Below are 19,554 nucleotides of genomic sequence, written 5' to 3'. Positions count from 1 at the left end.
TCATGAAATCAGGATGTAGAAGCAGTTCGGGTTGATATAAAGATTGATAAAGGTAAGAAGTCACTTGCAGGAGTGGTGTACTGGCCTCTTAATTGTAAGTACACAGTGGGACAGAGTATAAAAGAAGAATGGGAACTTGCCAGCAAGATACAGCAATAATCATGGGGGATTTTAATCTACATATAGACTGGAAAAATCAGATGGGCAAAGATTGTGTAGATAAGCAGTCCCTAGAATATTTTGGGATAGTTTCTTAGAACCACACAATCTGGAGCCAACCAGGGGTCAGGATATGCTAAACCTGGTATTGAGCAATGAGGTAGGATAAATTGATAACCTCCTAGTGAAGGCACCCCTCGGTTGTAGCAATCATAATATGATTGAATTTTACATTCAATTTGAGGGAGAAACGAGTGCGTCCAATACTAGTATTTTAAACTTAAATAAGGGCAATTATGAGGACATAAAAGCGGAGCTAGCTAAAGTGAACTGGCAAATGAAGTTAAGACATGTGTCAATAGAGGTTCAGTGGCAGATACTTAAATGGATATTTCAGAATACACAGAATATATACATTCCAATGAGAAAGAAAAATTCCAAGGGGAGGACCCACCGTCCATGGTTAACTAAAAAAATTAAAGACAGTATCAAGCTTAAACTTAAACTTAAACATATAATTACACAAAGACTGGTTAGTAGATTGGGAAGAATATAAAGAATAGCAAAGATTAATAAGGGGGAAAAATTAGAGTTTAAGAGAAAGCTAGCTAGTAATATAAAGACGGATAGTAAGAGTTTCTATAGATATTTAAATAAGAGAAGAGTTAACAAAGTGAGTGTTGGTCCTATAGAGAGTGCGTCTGGGGAATTGATAATGGAAAGTGGGGAGATGGCGGACGAATTAAACAGGTATTTTGTTTCATTATAGAGGACACAAGTAACATCCCAAAAATAGCTGCAAATCAGGAAATAGAAGGGAGGGAGGAACTCTGGAAAATTACAATCACCAGGTAAATGGTATTGAGCAAATTGTTGGGGCTGCGGGCTGACAAATCCCCAGGTCCAGGTGGATTTCACCTTGAAAGAAGTGGCTAGTGAGATAGTTGATGCACTGGTTTTAATTTTCGAAAGTTCCCAAGATTTGGGGAAGGTTCCATTAGATTGGAATTTCTTTTCCCTCTATTCATTCACGGAAAATTGCTGGATGTACTGTGCTTAGATTTCCAGAAGGCTTTTGATAAAGTGTCACATCAAAAGTTATTGCGGAAAATAAAAGCTCATGATGTAGGGGGTAACATGTTGGCATGTATAGAAGATTGGCTAGCTAACAGGAAGTTGGCATAAATGGATCTTTTTCTGGCTGGCAGGATGTGATGAGTGGTGAGCCTCAGGGATCAGTCCTGAGGCCTCAACTTTTTACAATTTATATAAGAGACTTGGATGAAGGGACCGAAGGAATGGCGGTTAAATTTGCTGACAACACAAAGATAGGTAGGAAAGTGAATTGTGAAGAGGATGTAAGGAGGCTACACATGGATACCAATGGGTTAAGTGCGTGGGCAAAGGTCTGGCAAATGGACTATAATGTGGGCAAATGTGAAAACATTCATTTTCGCTGGAAGAATAAAAAAGAAGCTCATTATCTAAATGGTGAGAGATTGCAGAGCTCTGAGATTCAGAGGGACCTGGGCGTCTTAGTGCATGAATCACAAAAGGTTAGTTTGCAGGTACAGCAGGTAATTAGTAAAGCCAATAGAATATTTATTATGAGGGGAAATGATTACAAAAGTAAGGAGGTTATGCTTCAGTTGTACAGAGCATTGGTGAGGCCACATCTGGAGTATTGTGTACAGTACTGGTCTCCTTATTTAAAGAAAGATGTAATGCATTAGATGCTATTCAGAGAAGGTTTAATAGACTAATACCTGGAATGGGTGGGTTGTCTTATGAAGAAAGGCTGGACAGGTTAGGCTTGCATCCACTGGAATTTAGAAGTGTAAGAGGCGACTTAATTGAAACCTTTAAGATCCTGTGTGCTCTTGACAGGGTGGATGTGGAGAGGATGTTTCCTCTTGTGGGAGAATCATGAACGAGGGGTCACTGTTTAAAAATAAGGGATTGCTCATTTAAGACAGAGATGAGGAGAATTTTTTTCTCTCAGAGTTGTGAGTCTTTGGAACTCTCTTCCTCAAAAGGCAGTGTAAGCAGAGTCTTTGAATAGTTTTAAGTCAGAGCTAGATAGATTCCTGATTAATAAAGAGAAGAAAGGTTATCGGGGTAGGCAGAATATGGGGTTGAGGTTATGTTCAGATCAGCCATGATCTTAATGAATAGCGGAGCAGGCTCGAGGGGCTGAGTGGTCTCCTCCTCCTCCTAATTTATATGTTTGTATGTACATATCTCCAATTGCCCTTGTGAAGGTAGTAGTGAGCCGTCTTGAACCGTAGACTGCATTGTCCTGGATGGAGTCAAACTTCTTGGATGTAGTTGTAGCCTCACCCAACCAGACACCTGGACAATATTCCATTACAGGTCCTGACTTGTGCCTTGTTGCTGATGGAGAGGCTTTGGGGAGTTAATTGCTACAGGATACCCAGATCTGGCCTGCTCTAGTAACCACAACATTTATATTGCTGGCCCAGTTCAATATGTCTCCCAGATTGTTGATGGCATTGATGCATTATGCGAGCAACAAAGTCCAGCCAATGCAAGACTACGTAACAAGTTTTTAAGCAATGCTGTTATACATACTTCTTTAAAAAACATTAATAAATATTACTATACTCTTTAAATATAAGTATTTTTTCTTATTTTAGTTCGTCTCCAATACTTTGCTCCTCCTCCTGTAATACTGAAGGTATAACACTGCACACATATCACCGTGCTATATCTATGAATAGATATATCTAGCTAGAACAATAAGTCCCTCTCTATTTAAAGAGACGAGCAAATGAAATATTCAAAGCTAAGTGTGCTCATGAAGGTTGTCTGCACCGTGGCCCCCAGCCTTATTTGTTTTTAGTGATTCCATTGTTTTATAGTCGATTGTGCTATTTCAAGGAATCTATATAAATCTACAAACGATGCTTCCATGATTTAATGAATCCCACATTCCATCACACTGACCCTGTCCCAGCTGTTTGCTAGCATTACACGTTAATTGTTAGTACTGTACCACAGTGGCATTAAAAAAAACCCCACAAATCACTCCATAACACCAGTCGAGAGGCAGTCAGGAGATTTAAGGCCGACGTAGATAGTTTCCTCATGAGCAAAGAGATGAAAGGTTATTGTGGGTAGGCAGGAATGTGAGGTTAAAATCAAATCAGCCATGATCTTACTGAATGGCAGAGCAGGCTCGAGGGGCTGAGTTGTCTCCTCCTGCTCCTAATTCATATGTTCATATGTATGTTCGTAAAATATATAAAAGGCAACATGTCCCCTCCAACCACCCCCCCTCCCCCAAGTCGGGGGGAATGTGCGGGAGCGGGCGCAGGCGGGCGGGTTCCTGATTGGCGCCCCCCTCAGGGGCGCGCTGCCATTTTACCTGGGCAGGCCTTCCAGATCTCCCTGAGACAAAGCGCTGCCTCAGGGTGATCGGCTCAGGTTTGAAACATTAAATAAAGATGAGAAAAACATTTTGCTGCCATGTCCCCTTATGTGACACTCTCAGATGAGTTGGGACATGTCCATACCTTTTATTTAAAAATATTATAAAATTGTTAAATCCCTCATGAAACCTCATCCCGCCCGTGGATGGGGTTTCAGGTTTTTTCAGAAGCCCTCCTGGGCTCCTGGCCTGCCTGCCAACCTTAAGGTTGGACGGGCAGATCCATTAATGATTTTAATTACTTTTTTAATGGCCTTAATAGGCCGTTGACAGGTCGGCTGGGCGCCTGCCCACCTGAGAATGTAAATGATGCGGGGTGACATCAGGACGTATACCCGGCATCACCCCGTGTCATTTTACGCATTGGCGAGTGGGCCCCACCCCCTGCTTGAGTCCAAAGAGTATTTTGTAGTCTCTATGGGATGAATTTTCTCCTTGATGGTCAGGTCCCACCACCAAGCCCAAAGGTTAACCCTTCTTCTGCAGGTAGTGGAGACCTGGGGCGACATATTGCTGGCAGTGGTCAATTAACAGGCTGCCTTTGGGACATCATCCAATTGAGGAGGGCTGCCCACCCCCAAGAGAGGCCATACCAGTCAGAAATAAAAGCAAAATACTGCAGATGCTGGCAATCTGAGAGAAAAATAGAAAATGCTGGAAAAACTCAGCATGTCCAGCAGCATCTGTGGGGAGAGAAACAGAGTTAATGTTTCAAGTCCGCAAGAAGGGTCATATGGAGTCGAAATGTTAACTACGTTTCTCTCTCCACAGATGCTGCTAGACCTGCTAAGTTTTTCCAGCAATTTCAGCTTTTATCCCAGTCAGAGAACTGGAAGCTCAGCAGTGGCACCACTACCGGTGGCTAGAGCTGAGGCTGCAGCTTCAAGATCAGGGCACCTCAATGGCCTTCTGCCCTCAAACGTGGTGAGTTTGGGGGAAGCAGGGGTCAGGCAGACTCTGGCAATCACGGTTGAGGGAGCGGGGATCGTGTTATGTCTGCAATGCTGTCACTGTGAAGCCTCTGAGGCCCCCTCTGTGGGCCATGGAGTATCAAAATGAGGGGCCCCCCATTCTGAACCACCTGCAAGGCCATCAGAGTTTACCTGGTGATGTCCCCATGCAGCGGCAGGCCCCCCCAATGTGAGAAAAGTGGCAGTGGTGGGAGTGGGCCTTAAGCGCCTCAGTTTCACCTAGTGGGCAGCCGCATAGAGGCGCCCACTACGTGCAATATGCCATGGCAGCATGATTATCTGTCAATATCAAAAGAGTTATCTTAACTGTTAATAAAAGGAAATTCTAAAAGACCCATGTTCCACCAAACAGATCCTGTCCCAAATTTTTTTCTAGTGTTGCATGTTAATTTGTGGATCAGTGGAATTACTACCTATTCTTGAATTTTCCTATTGAAATCACGGTGAGAATAATGAGTTTTTTAAAATCACAGCCGTGATCATGTGTTACATAAGATAGGACAGCAGATGTGAGTCTTCGTAACTGTATGGTGTGGACTTGTCAAAAATGTTTCCATCCAGTTTTCTCTTCACTGCTGAACCCTTTTAAGAAAACAGAGCTTATCATTTCTAAGATGGCCGAATATTGCTGGCAAAATACTCAAAATAATTAGGTCAAGACAGGAAGGCCAAAATAGCCGCAGCAAACGTTTTCTATTGACTATCAGTCCACATCAACCACATATAATATGTCTGATGGACTGTGCAAATTTGTGTCTAGTAATTTCACACTGTTTATGACCATACAACACCAATGAGAATGTGATAGAAAATCACTTTTGGCAGATGTTCAGAGGTAGTTTTTGAAACTGATATCACATTTGTCTTGCTCTGGCCCAGTAATTATTCAATACCACTTTCAAATTGATATAAAGGGGCAAGTAAAATGAGATAATCCAATTCCTAGATAGCCACAATAATAGTTGTCTGAACTGGTTACTGTAAAACAAAATGTACACCTTGATCTACTTAGATCATGAAAAGCATGTAACATGGTCAACTACCACCCATTCCAAACCCCTGCCAATGTTGAATTTCACCCTTATTAAATCTTAAGGAAAGGGGGCCATTCAGCCCACTGCTCCCCCCCGCCAACGCTAGCCCTCTATAATAGCAAGCCACATGGGTCCATTTTCCTCCTCTTTGTCCAAACTCATTTAATTTCATTTTCAAATATTGAATCATTTCCTTTTAATATGCTGTGATGGATTCTGCTGAATTTTCAAAGCAGGGACGCGCTGCTATTTTGAAAAATAAATGCCCTAATTGGGCAGGAGGTGAGCTCGTACACAATTACTGGAGCTGAGCATTTCCAGGAAGCAGGAACTTCCTGCAGAAAGTGAGCAGCAAAGCCAGGCGGCAGCCATGATGGGGTCTGTTGTTGCCTTGCCAACAGGAGCAGACAGCATGTCGGAGGGCCTGGGGCTTAAAAGCTTAGAAAAGTGCCTAGGCCGGCACGATCTGCCGCAAGACTCCCCTCAGGTACCAACACCTCTCACTGCATAAAAAACACATTCTTTTGGCCTGCTTTGAACCTGACAATTGTGCACCAACCTGCAGCGGACTGTTCAGGTTCATGGAATCACGTTTGAAAATTGCACCCTCACCCTGCTCAGTCCATGAACAATCTCCTCAAGGAGCTTAATGGGTCCTTAATTAGAGAGAAGCAGATTCCCTGTTCCTCCCTTCCCGCCTTCCCTTTGGAGATCGAAGTGCATTCCGGAAGCGGCGGAGCGCGATTTTTAAATCATGCCTGCACCCGATCCTGACCCCTCCAGCGGCTGAAAATCCAGCTTCCAGTTTCTCTATTCCTTTCTCACAACTAAAGTCCCCCATCCCCATTGTCATTTTGGTCAATCTCTTATGCTCTCCATCCTCTGACATCCTTCTTAAAGTAGGGTGTCCAAAACTGGACATGACTGATGCTTAACAAAAGATTTCCTCACTGCTGATTTTGCCTGTTTTTTGACTGAATTCAGTAGAAAATAAAACAAAAATCAGTAAGCATAATCATAAGGAAGTCAAAACAATTCAATACACAAATCAGAAGATGGGGCCTTGCCAGATAAACAATTAAGTGATGAAAAACAGTCTGATAGTTAAATGATTGTTCATTTTCTCATGCAACAGTTTTTTTTTTAGCTTCAGGCAAGTTAAACTCTCCATAATTCTGACTTCATCCTACTTAATTATGTATTAGCACTGAATGTTCTGTTCAAAGCTTGCCTGTTATGATCAATTATATATCAACAAAACACTGCAAATGATTTGACTTCTTTAGTCCTACTGGACTAAATCAATTAAATCTCATATTTGCATGCAATTAATTAGCGAAACTTTGATTAAGAATAAAAATCATATACTGCAGGTCTAAACCAGGGAGCAGTTAAAGCAATAAACATTTGTGTACAAAGTGAGTTTTTTTTGCAAAATGAAAAGGTGATAATTATTTCTAAAGACTGTAAAACTATTAATTATCAGTTAAGCACTTAAATGTGCTGATACATGATTTATTTTAGATTAAGATAAACAAATCCCCACTCGCATATTGATGCTGTTTTGCACATTCCTTTCTCATACTTCTATTTTCTTCTCCAGTTAGGGTACTGAAACACTGGAAAATCCTCAGTGCCTGGATAGGAAGTAACGTCAAGGCTATTTCATTACCTAGGACGGTGAGCTGAGGTCACAACAAAGCCCAGTCCTGACTTCATCTGAAATCACACATGTATAGTTTCCTGCAGGATTGCAAATTGGTGCAGAAACCCTAGCCAAACCAACAGGCCCCCTACATCCCAGCCCCTCAGCCCTCAACCACCCACCCCACCGTAGCCCCTCACCACCAACTTAGTAGACATCTGCTACCTCAGCACAGACCAGCAATAAACCCACGCATTTCTTGTTCTGTGTGTTTCACTTAAATGTTGACTTGACTTATGAAACCACTGAGGGTTTTGTGATTCTGCTTTCATTCTGTCATCTACATGGCCTCATGAATAATAAACCTCCGCAGTTAGATTTTCACACTCAATAAAGAAATCCTGTACTACCAACACTAGTGCAATATTGTTTGTATTTGGTTTGCATTTCCTTGAGTCTAGACAGTGGAGGTGTGATCAAGTCATGGTCTTTGGAATGATGAAGGGATTTTATAAGGTGGATACAGAAAAACTCTTTCCTCTGCTGGGGGGATCTATAATTAGGGGGCATTATCTCAAAATTACATGCAGTTGATTTAGGAGTGAAATTAGAATGCATATTTTTACACAAGAAGTTAATGGAAATCTTGAACCCGCTTCCATGGAAAACCTATGTCACTATTTCAAAGAAGAGCAGGTGAGTTATCCCCGGTGTCCTGGCCAATATTTATCCCTCAATCTACATCACAAAAATTGATTAGCTGATCATTATCACACTACTGTTTGTTGGAGTTTGCTGTGTGCAAATTGCTGCTGTGCTTCCTACAACAGTAAAGACACTTCAAAAGGACTTCATCAGTTGTAAAGTGCTTTGGGACGTCCAGTGGTCGTGAGAAGCACTATATAAATGCAAGTCTTTCATTTCCCACCCCAGCCCCCACCCAAGATCACCACCCCCACCCCCCACCCATACCGCTTCCCCCATTCACTGACCCTGAGACCTTGAATGCTACAATTAAAATTTTCACAACTGAGATGAATAGATTTTTAATTGGTAACGCTATCAAGGGTACCAAGAGATAAAAAACAAAGGCAGGTAAATGGAGTTGAGGTACATGTCAGCCATGAGCTCATTGAATGGCAGAACAGGCCATGTTCCTATGCATATAAATTCCCCCTGTAAGGCTGCATTTAATATTAGGACTGGAATGTCAACAAATCTTCAGGCAGTCTAGTACATCTAGACTCCCATTTTATACAGTGCTGAATTCTAAAAATATGCATACTAAATTACTTACATTCTGTACGGTCTCTGCTATTTTACACAGTTTGAATTTCATGCTGGTTAATTTACAAAATGCAATGATGGTCCACAGTTTCCTGTTCTGCTGGCATTATTTACAATAAACATTGGCAGCAGAGCCTCTGCATCAGTCTGACTACCACGGAAATGTTTGTATATTCTACAGGAAACCCAACTAACCCAATATAAATGTTTGACTGATGTAAAACTCAAACCTGGCACTTTGGTCCATTCAGCTAAAATTCTAACAGTTGTACTCTCTTCATATCACCCCCAAATGTGTAGCACATAAAACCCTGGACCTTCTAGTGTGCATCATATGATTACTGACAGTAATTCTACGCTGCGTCAATAGTGAAACAACCTGATTTACATGCAGCAAATTGTAGCGATTGCAACAAGCAAAATCATGACAGCTGAATTATCAGGACATTCTGATGCTGGCTGGACAAGATTAACTTCAAAAAAACATCATTACCACAATTTCCAAAATGCAGCAAGCACTGATTTCTATAACTTAAGGCAGCAGGCAAGTCTGATGATCTTTCATGCTCAGGGAATCAGGCAAGTCAACTGTTTCATTTCTCATTTTATAAATATCCCCTATTTTACAAGGATCTGTGGGCTGCCAGAGCAATGCTAATGGTTAGAGCAAAAGCAAAATTGAGTGGTCACGCACACATGCACCGAACGTATTGGGTCAGCTTCTGGTCAAGCCACAAAAATTCCTCAATATAATGATGGTCTATATGCAATTCATGTTATTTGGTCCCATACAGAATTGATATTGCTAGTCCTCTCCCCATTGCACAGCTTATCCATATAAAATATGTGCATGAGTGTTTTTTCACATTAATTCCAGTCCCTGCACATGGTACAAATGTTTGTTGTATTGCATTACTTAATTGGAACACCTTTTCCTGGAAATTTTTTGCTTACAGCCGCAAATTCACTTGCAGCATACAAGGTTTTCAGAGTGGCTCCCTCATTGTAATTATGTTGTGACTTTGTGAAAACCAATCCCATTTAATTTAAATGGATGGTGGAGCTTGAAGAAGATCATAGAAAGTGCAGCAAATAATAATGAACAATGATTCATCTGAATGTTCATGCTAGGTATATATAACCGTTACAGTGATGGCATGACACAGTAAAAATTCAAGTGCCATGTGACTATTGCTGAAAAAAGAGACATTTTTTGTCAAAGCTTTTCATCTTGCACTCACCAGGAAATTCCTTGAAGTACTAGTTATGAAATCTGCCAGGGGTTCTCCACCACAGTCTACCGCAGGTCCACCTTCACTGGCCAATACCTGCGAAGGGACTTTTACAGTTCCACACGCTATAAGATTGGCCTTTTTGGCAACCTCATAAATAGGGCCTGAGCCATTTGGTCACCATGCAAGCTTGATGCTGAAATAGGGCACATCAAAGACATCCTGCAGGATATTGGCTGCCCTGATCAGATTATTTCATGCTGTATATTGCACAAACTCATGAACGGGCCCAAGGTCATCACTTTTGGCCCTTGAAAAATGCCCAATCTACCTCAGATTACACGTAAGAGCAAGGTATCTCAAAAATTTGAGCAACAGATAAAGTTAGCTTTTTCACACTAGTGCTATGCAGTAACAACATGAGTGGTATTTGCCACTAACAGGATGCTGCTGTCAAACTAAAAAGAAATTCTGCCTATCATACAAATGAGTAATGTGGTATATGAATTTCAGTGCCAGTGTGGTGCTAAGTATGTAGGCCATACATTCTAAAGACTAGTGGATCATATCAAACAGTATGTCCTTTCCGCTGTTTGCAACGGGAAGGGTACAGACCATTCTCAACCAGCCTGTGCTTGCAAAACTCAAAATACAGTGTCCAACATTATATGTGATTCCGCGATTGGACAACATTTGCTAAATAATCCTCAGTGTGCTAAGAATTACACCAACAACCAATTTAAGATTGTCAGTTGGGCTGGCTGTGTGGTGCATTTGCGTGTACTGGGAGCTGCATATATTAATTCAGGGCTCTGTTCTTTGCAGGAAGATGGAACATGTATATACACTCCACCTGTTTCAGCTAAACAAAATAAGTGACAGCCGGTCGCTGGTTCATTCCCCAGGGCAATGTTCTGAGCAATCAGAGGCAAGCTGCCTGGTTTAAATTTCAAACAATGCTTGGCAGTTAGCTTACAGTTACCATCCACTGATGCATTCTCCATGGCAATATCTCTACCAATCAGAGTCCACCTGCCAACCAATCAGCACTCTCTTCTCATACAGTATAAATATGTTGTTTCCCCTGACATTGGTATTTTCTTGTGAATTGTCCTTATGAGTGCATGATGAAAAGCTTTGACAAAAGTGGCCCTTTTATCAGCAATACTCAAGTTATGTCCTACCAAATGACTATTTACCATGTGATTCTTTTTGTGGTTGCTAGGCAGCAAGTATTCGTTTTTCAAAATAATGTTTGAAACTGCTTTGAAATGAGCTGTTATAAAAATGATTTTTTTTTAATCATGGCAAAAAACTGTTAGTAAAATTAGCAAAGTCTTCACATGCATCAACTTTGAGTGAGGTAAAAGTGACAGCTACCATTGCTGGGTCCAATGCCCCAGTATAAAATCAGCACTCTCAGAAAGTTTGAAAGAAGGAAGAAACTTTCAAGCAATGAAAAGAAAATCTGCTATTGTCTTCAATCTGAAAGTACCATTTAAGAGGTCTTAAAAAATGGCCAAGATCTTGTTAGGCCCAGAGCAGTTCCTCCGGCTGGTGGAAACCATGTTTTTCTGACTGAATGAATCAGGCTCGTCCACCTGCACTATCCTGAAGAGAAAAACCTTCTCCCTTCACCTTATTTCAAAGAAATCAGAGCTATAAAACAGGCACCTAAAGAGAATAACAGGAGGCATTTAAGTTTTGTTTTAGCTGTAATGATCCAATATTTTAATGAAATGATACAGCTATCACTTTAACTGACTACACTGGTCTAGATGTTTCACAAGTAGACCATTCAGACCCTGGCACCTGTTCCTTATAATGTTTAAGTACATTAGGTACATAATGATTTATGATTTATTTTACCTGATGCTCATATAATGAGCTAAAAATCGATTTGCTGCTAGGGTTAACACTGGCGGCAATTGCTTACTGGTAATGCTGTGAAGTACACTAACTAAACTAATCAGGGAAAAAAAAATCTATGTCCTGACCTTGCACTCTACAAACTGGAGATCAACTTCATTTTGGCACTAGTCAGCTTTTTTTGAATGGCCTGTCAAGTCTGTGGCATAGCTGTGCCCTGTCTTTATTGGCAGGACTCAAGTATTCAAAAGCATTTCAGAGAAGGTTTCCAACACGAAAAAAATATTCTATTGATGTAACTCAATCCCTACTCGCCTGCTTGAACAGGGATTCTCAGCCTATTTTTATCATTGGTTGTGGTTCTATTTCTGGCTCAAATTACATATCCATGTGGTCAGTTGAATGGTTTATTCTGACAGGTTGCTGTGAGTAGTGAAAGATACACAAAATGCCAGGTAGGTAACAATGCCACTGAAACTGCCTGCTAGAGTCCACCATGAGAAAAGTCTAAGGCACTTGCTATAAAGGAAAAACTCTCCTGAATGATTATATGGATCAGTGTTCAATTGAATACACTGTCAAAAAAAGAGGTTGCAGAGAACAGAATGGAGTCCCTGTCTACGCTGTCATGATGAGAAATGGCGCCATTCTGAAGGAATAAATCTACGCTCCTGATTCAGCTAACATATGAGAGGAAACCTTTCTTTCCGAAGCCTCACCTTAGTGAGCTATGCTAATCTGAAGGTAAATCCCAAGCGGAAAAAAATCGACACCCCATAAAAAGAAGTAATGCTCTCCTATTGATGAAGTAACGAAGGGAGGATGAAAGCTCTGCTCTAAGGGCTAGCTATGGCCACTGTCCAAACTTGTGACTAAAGAGCTTAACCAAAGAAAACAGGAAAACAAATCATAAACTATTCAATTAGAGAAACACATTGCTTAAGAACACCCACTAAGCAGGCTGGGGAAATTGTTTTCTTGTATTAATCTCTGCCTGCACCAACAAAAGCTGGGTAGAAATTCAAATTCCATCAAACTGCTCCATGGAGGTAAACATTTAGTGAAAGATCAACAAATATTTTATGAGCACATGTTTTTTTAAATATAAAATGAGTAAATACTTTGAATAAAAATCACTGCACCTTGACTCTCCTTCGCCTTTAACCACTTGACTGCTGATATTTTCTGAATACATTCCCTTTTTAACATTTTAAGATTTAGAAAATTATTATAAAGTGCAACTAAGATGGAGTCATGCAATACAAGTCCTATTTGCAACTACTCTGTGCAGATACTCGTTATAATAACAACTTGTATTTAGATAGTACCTTTAACATAATAAAATATCCTAAGGCACATCAGAGGAAAGTTATAAACCAAAATTTGACACTGAGCCAGATAAGGAGACATTAAGTCAGGTGGCTAAATGTTTGATCAAAAAGGTAGATTTTAAGGAGGATTTCAAAGGAGGAATAACAAATGAGAGGCAGGTATGTTTAGGGAGGAAATGCCAAAGCTTAGAGACTTGGCAGCTGAAGAAAAGGCTACCAATGGTTGAACAAATAAAATTGGAGATGCTCAAGAGACCCAAATTAGAGGGTTGCAGATATATTGGAGAGTTGTGGGGCTGCAGGATATTACAGGGGTAGGGAGCAATGAGACCGTGTGGGTGAGAATTTTAAATTTGAGGCATTGCTTAACCGGGAGCCAATGTTCATCAGTGGGCACAGCGGTGATGGGTGAACGGGACTTGGTGCAAGTTAGGACACAGGCAGCTGAATGTTGGATGACCTCAAGTTTATGGGGGGTAGAATATAGGATGCCAGCCAGGTGTGTGTAGGAAGAGAAGGGGATAACAAATCATTTGCATCATCAATTAAGATACAAATTGCTGTACCACACTTAAGACAATTCGTCTCTGGGACATCTTCTAATGTTCCATGACTTTAGGCATCTACCATTTCTAGCTGTCTTACCAATTTTGCCTTTTGTCTAGTGGCAACCACTCTTTTGTCATTTCACCTCTTCTGCTTTACATTCTATCACAGACCTTCCTTATGTTCTTTCCTCCGCTCCACACCCACACACCCTCGCCTTCCTGCCCATCCCCCCTCCTCCCCCCAACTTTTCCTGCCTCTGCACTTGCTTAAAACAGGTTACACCTCTAAATTCTTCCAGTTCTAATGAATGGTCATCGATCCAAAATATTGTTAACTTTGTTTCTTTCTGCACAAGTGGTGTTAGGCCTACTGACTATTTCCAACTTCCCTGCTTTTATTTCAGATTTCCGGCTTTTACAGGGTTTTGGGTGATTTCCTAACAATTTAATATTGATTATAATGGACAATACATTTGCTCTCCTCACCGTCCAAGGACCCAAACACTCCTCTCAAGTGAAGCAGCATTTCACTTGCATTTCCCCCAACTTTGTCTACTGCATTCGTTGCTCCCAATGTGGTCTCCTCTACATTGGAGGGACCAAACGTAAACTGGGCGACCGCTTTGCAGAACACCTGCGGTCTGTCCGCAAGAATGACCCAAACCTCCCTCTCGCTTGCCATTTTAACACTCCACCCTGCTCTCTTGCCCACATGTCTGTCCTTGGCTTGCTGCATTGTTCCAGTGAAGCCCAACGCAAACTGGAGGAACAACACCTCATCTTCCGACTAGGCACTTTACAGCCTTCCGGACTGAATATTGAATTCAACAACTTTAGGTCGTGAGCTCCCTCCCCCATCCCCACCCCCTTTCTGTTTCCCCCTTCCTTTTTTTTCCAATAAATTATATAAATTTTCCTTTTCCCACCTATTTCCATTATTTTTAAAAAAATTTTTAAAAATCTTTTATGCTCTCCCCATCCCCACTAGAGCTATACCTTGAGTGCCCTACCATCCATTCTTAATTAGCACATTCGTTTAGATAATATCACCAACTTTAACTTTAACACCTATGTGTTCTTTTGTTCTATTGTTGTTGACATCTTTTGATGATCTGCTTCTATCACTACTTGTTTGTCCCTACAACCATACCCCCACTCCACTGCTCTCTCTCTCTCTCCACCCCCCCACACACACACCTTAAACCAGCTTATATTTCAACTCTTTCTTGGACTCGAACTCAAGTTCTGTCGAAGCGTCATGAGGACTCGAAAAGTCAACTCTTTTCTTCTCCGCCGATGCTGCCAGACCTGCTGAGTTTTTCCAGGTAATTCTGTTTTTGTTTTGGTTTTGGATTTCCAGCATCCGCAGATTTTTTGTTTTTAACACATTTGCTGAGCTGTCTTATGGCAGTGTAATTCTAACCATGCTACTGAGTGCTATATAAGAGTGCACCTTTTGTTTAAATGCCGAACAAATGTTGGACTCTTGATTAGCCTATCCCAGTAACACATTGTGGCATTAATCCAAGGACAGATTCAGGAAATCGAATGCCGCACAAGTAAACTGTTTCTGTAAATAGCAACAAGTCCTTCTTGCTGCTTATATAGTGAGGCTAATGCTTCAAATCGCAGGCAACAATTAATAAGAATGATTACTAGCTCCTTTAACATATGTGCTTTGAAACTACACGGGAGGAACCACTGCAACATCTAATGATTGTGATTCGGAATTTGGATTTCACTACTTCTGGCAATTGTGTAGAAAAAAATTAATGTTTATCAAATGCAAGATTCAGAATGCGATGACTTGTACTGTGCAATATTTGTATCCCAGGCATTTTTTGCAGCCTAGAAGTACAATAATGTAATCATAATAATATTTAATAGTGCATAATTCTTCCTCATGTGTCCTCATTTTCTTTATTTATAGTCACATTTTGATGTGCAACTATTCTAAACATTTAAAATAATCCTAGCTTTAATATCAATCAAAAATGCTACCATTTAACTGTGATTTATGTGTAATCTTTGGTTTACAAAAAGGCACACTATCGACAAATCACACTTGTCCTTTAATTCAATGAGTGAACACTAGGTTCAGCAAAACCTTATTTACGGCGTGAGGCTGACGGCTACACCAAAGACTCAGAGATAGGAAATGATGCATTAATCTCAAGCAAAGGCTCTCAATATAGTCTGTCCAACCTCACAGCCATCTAGTACATAGCTTTCAGTCCTAAAGAATGGAACTGCATATCACCTTTGTGTTCAGATAATGTATCAAAACATATGTTAGCTGGTTAAATGGTGGTGGATAGTTTCCTGCAAAGTTTCACAGCTATGTACTTGCTGGGGTTTGCTGAATGCAGATTTTACTTAAGTAATACGTTCTCAGGTTTGAGTTCTGTAAACCACTAACAATATTTAATTTGTTCCCTCATTTGCCCTGTTGCCTTTTGATATAAATTGACTCTTACAGCACTAAGATATTACATAATTCTAGTCAATCACAACAATATATTTTCACAGGCAAAAAAAACCCTCTGACATTTTCAAAGATCAAGTAATTGATGGTTATTCACAAAGATTTGAAAATCAAATCTCCAATAACTTGGCAAAATAAAACCTTCCCTGAATTTTATTTTATTTGCATTGTCTTTCTTCAGAAAATGTTACTCCTTTAATTACTCCCTGTGCATGATGAGCACTCATATACATTACAGGTAACTTTCTCATTTCTGTATGCATTATTGGGCTTATAAAGAAATATGTTTTAGTTCATCATTATACTGAATGGTTTAGTTAGACAGCATAAGCCTCTTATTACAACGCCTCCCCTGATCTATGCTAAAATGTCAACATTCCATCAATTTGGATGCCGTGCAGGATATGTAGTTTGTTTCTGAGCATCCTATTGGGATGGATGTTTCCGTTAGTATAATGTCATTATCTAGTGTTTGGTGTAAGATAAGCTGTGGTTTGATGCCTGACTTACTCCTTCTTTGCCGTCGTAGCTGCACAGCTCAATCCTCGTACAATGTAACCAAAAAGGAAAAATTATGCCTCCATATTTCATAGAATCAACACAGAATTATACTACCTAGAGGGAGGCCATTTGGCCATCCTACCTGTGCTGGCCATCTAATTAGTCCCACTCCCCTACACTTTCCCCATAGCACTCCAGTTTTTTTCAAGTACATATTTGCTTTATTTCCTACCAAGTTCTTTTCTGCAAGTTAGAACATAATTAGTTGTGGGACACTTTTTTTGTAGGAGGCTGTATCTATAATCGTGTTGCCAGATCATTCCATTTGAGATTAACCTGTGCAGTGCAAGGTTATCAAAATGTTGTTGGCTGGCTGAGCCTTTTGATCCAGATTATCGGTTTACTGTTACTTCTGAGCTGAGATATATGTGAAAAACTTTCCAACTACAAATACAAAGACATGCAGCAAATAGCCTGGAGACCAACTTGAATGCTTAGATCACAACAGAAAAAAAATCTTTCACTAGCTGCTTTAATTCTTCACACAGGGGAGGTTGGAGAGCAGAAACTCTGCATGCATCTCATGAACATTCTTCTTCCCTCCTGTGAATACAGAGATCAATCTTTGCCCTATTATTAATGCCTCTCCGTGAAGGGCCATTCTTTGCTATTACTGCAGACTGAAACAAAAGACACTTCAGGAGATATAATCATTGCTGCCTAGCTCCTTTTCCTAGGTCATCACAATGTAGCTCATTCCTTTTTTTTCACACATCTCTTTTCCTTTCTTCAGTGTTCCTTTATGCCTCATTGAATCCATTAGGCTTGTTATAGTGTGCTTTTGAAAACCCTTCTGAGCCCAGCCAATGACAGAATCAGAGCTGTTGGCATCAGGGTAAGTAAGGCTTCTTCTAATGTGAACGAAATTGGGCAAAATGCAAAGGTAAAAGGAGTCTGTGGCTTGAGTTTATTTTTCAACCTAGTTCACAATAGCTTATTTTTATTTTAAACAGTGGACCATTAAACAGTTCAAAGTCACATTTCCACAATTATTGCCCAGTTGTATTTGGGGCAGTGATAGGTGTAATTAATATGTTTTTAATAATTTTGAATGTTCATTAAAACAGTGTTTTTCTCAGTAAATAGTGGACAATTTGCATCTACATAAGAGGCACTTTTTTTCCTGAAACACAGATAAATTAATACTACAAATGAAAAGTCCAATCAATTTAAACATGGTGAACAAACCACAGCCAGGACCTTCGCTGGTGTAAGAAGGAAGGAGCCTACTGAAATATTTGTAAAATTGGTTATTTGTAATTTCTTGAATTGCAAGTAACACAACAAATGATCACAGACACTGTGCTGTGTCAGGTTCTGATCACTGATATGGCGGCTAAGTGTTAATGTTAATAAAGGCAATGCCAGCCCTCAAATCAACTTCGTCATGATTTTACTACAAATATCAATTTGATGTTAATCCTGCTACAGCATTCATTCAAACTTTTCTTTTTTATTGTGAAGCATCAAATAATTAAATCTGCTCTCTTTACTGGAACTAAACAAGCTGCTGTGGCACACACATGTACCATGTACAAGGCTGTTCTTGTAAACACACTAGAGGACTGGGGATAAATCAGGGCTCCTACACTCTTCCATATAGGTACAACTAGTTGCATTTGTGTTGCTGTCAAGATGTTTTGACTAAATGAGAATAGTTACAAAGCTTTATTCTTATAAATTGCATCATTATAGTCCACTGTTTAATTCACTGTTAGTATTGCAAAAAATACTTATCACAACACCGTTCCATCTTTCTGCATCAGGTGAATTATGGGCCGCAAATTCATATTAAATGTCACTATCATTTGACATTTGATTTGTAACTTCTATTTTTATGATATGTACATTGTAATGAGGTTTATAAACAAAATAACCATGTGCATGCATGGTTTTCAATTTAAGTTTGGAAGTTAACAGAGAAGCCAGAGATTGAGGAGATAACATTTCAACTTTGGCTTGTATTCGCACATGCCTGCTTTCAGTGAGCAAGGTTTGCCTGTGGTTAGCTGGGCCACGAGAGGAAACACCATGTGGCAACGGAATGCTCCTTTTTGGGGAAAGGGGAAAATCTGACATATTCTGTTGACCTTGTGATCACTGAAGAGTATTCTTCACAGCAGTGAATAAATGCATATCTCTGACAATTCTTCCCTTGCAGCTAAAGAGTGAGTGATTTTTCAAATGCGGTGGCAGCATTAAGTTTGGGAAAGAGGCTATCCATGAGAAACCTGTGCACAAATTCATTATACAATACAGACTGGCTTCCTGCAGGCCTAACAGTGACAGTAATGCAGGATGTAAATTATGAAAGAGTCCTAAACATAAAATCAATGCTAAGTTATTTCTACGTGTATTAGAACTAATTTATACGCAAAGACAAAAGCTGATCAGCACTTCTATAAAGCCATATTAGTTGCTGATATTGAGTTGATTGGCAACATGTCTCTTTTCTCTAATATTTGTGTTTTGTACTACAAAGCGACTGTTTAAGCTTAGAAGGTAGCCTATAGGGAAGAAACTGGATTCTTCCATTCAGAATATTAAAAAGTGTTCCAATGATGCCCATATTTCTATAGTTTCAAGTGTTAAATACAAAGTAATTATAAAGAGACTCACCTTTCCAGTGGACTTTGGGCCCTTCCAAATGCAGAAATAACAGATAATCCAAGCAGCAAGAAGACAAAGAGCCAGTTCCCATCGTACACTTCCAATATGGTCAATTCCACTTGATAATCCAAGCACTCTATGTCTGAGGATCATGAATAATGTTTCATTAAAAACCTTTCAAAACAAACCTTTTCCATTACACACTACAATCATACCAGATATGTTTTACCAGGTTTCCTATTTTGACAAAAGTCTTAAGTAGTTGGAAATAAATGTGACCATCATGACCACCGTACATCTCAAAGCGCTCTACAGACAATGAAATACTTTTGAAGTATAGTTACAGTTGTAAAATATGAAACATTGGGTGG

The 19,554-nt window shown here is 40.0% G+C and overlaps 1 protein-coding gene across 1 annotated transcript in view; it reads right to left on the bottom strand.

Annotated features, from left to right (window-relative positions):
• The window catches only part of slc6a11b (solute carrier family 6 member 11b), a 182,729-nt gene that overhangs the window by 145,393 nt on the left and 17,782 nt on the right, over positions 1-19,554 (bottom strand). Inside the window, exon 6 of the mRNA XM_041191094.1 lies at positions 19,193-19,325. Coding sequence (XP_041047028.1) covers positions 19,193-19,325 — 133 coding nt within the window. The remainder of the gene's footprint in view (positions 1-19,192; positions 19,326-19,554) is intronic.

Source organism: Carcharodon carcharias, chromosome 7 (assembly GCF_017639515.1).
Source record: "Carcharodon carcharias isolate sCarCar2 chromosome 7, sCarCar2.pri, whole genome shotgun sequence".
NCBI lineage: Eukaryota > Metazoa > Chordata > Chondrichthyes > Lamniformes > Lamnidae > Carcharodon > Carcharodon carcharias.
Note: the sequence above shows the minus strand (reverse complement) of the source record. Positions and strands in the feature narration are given on the sequence as shown.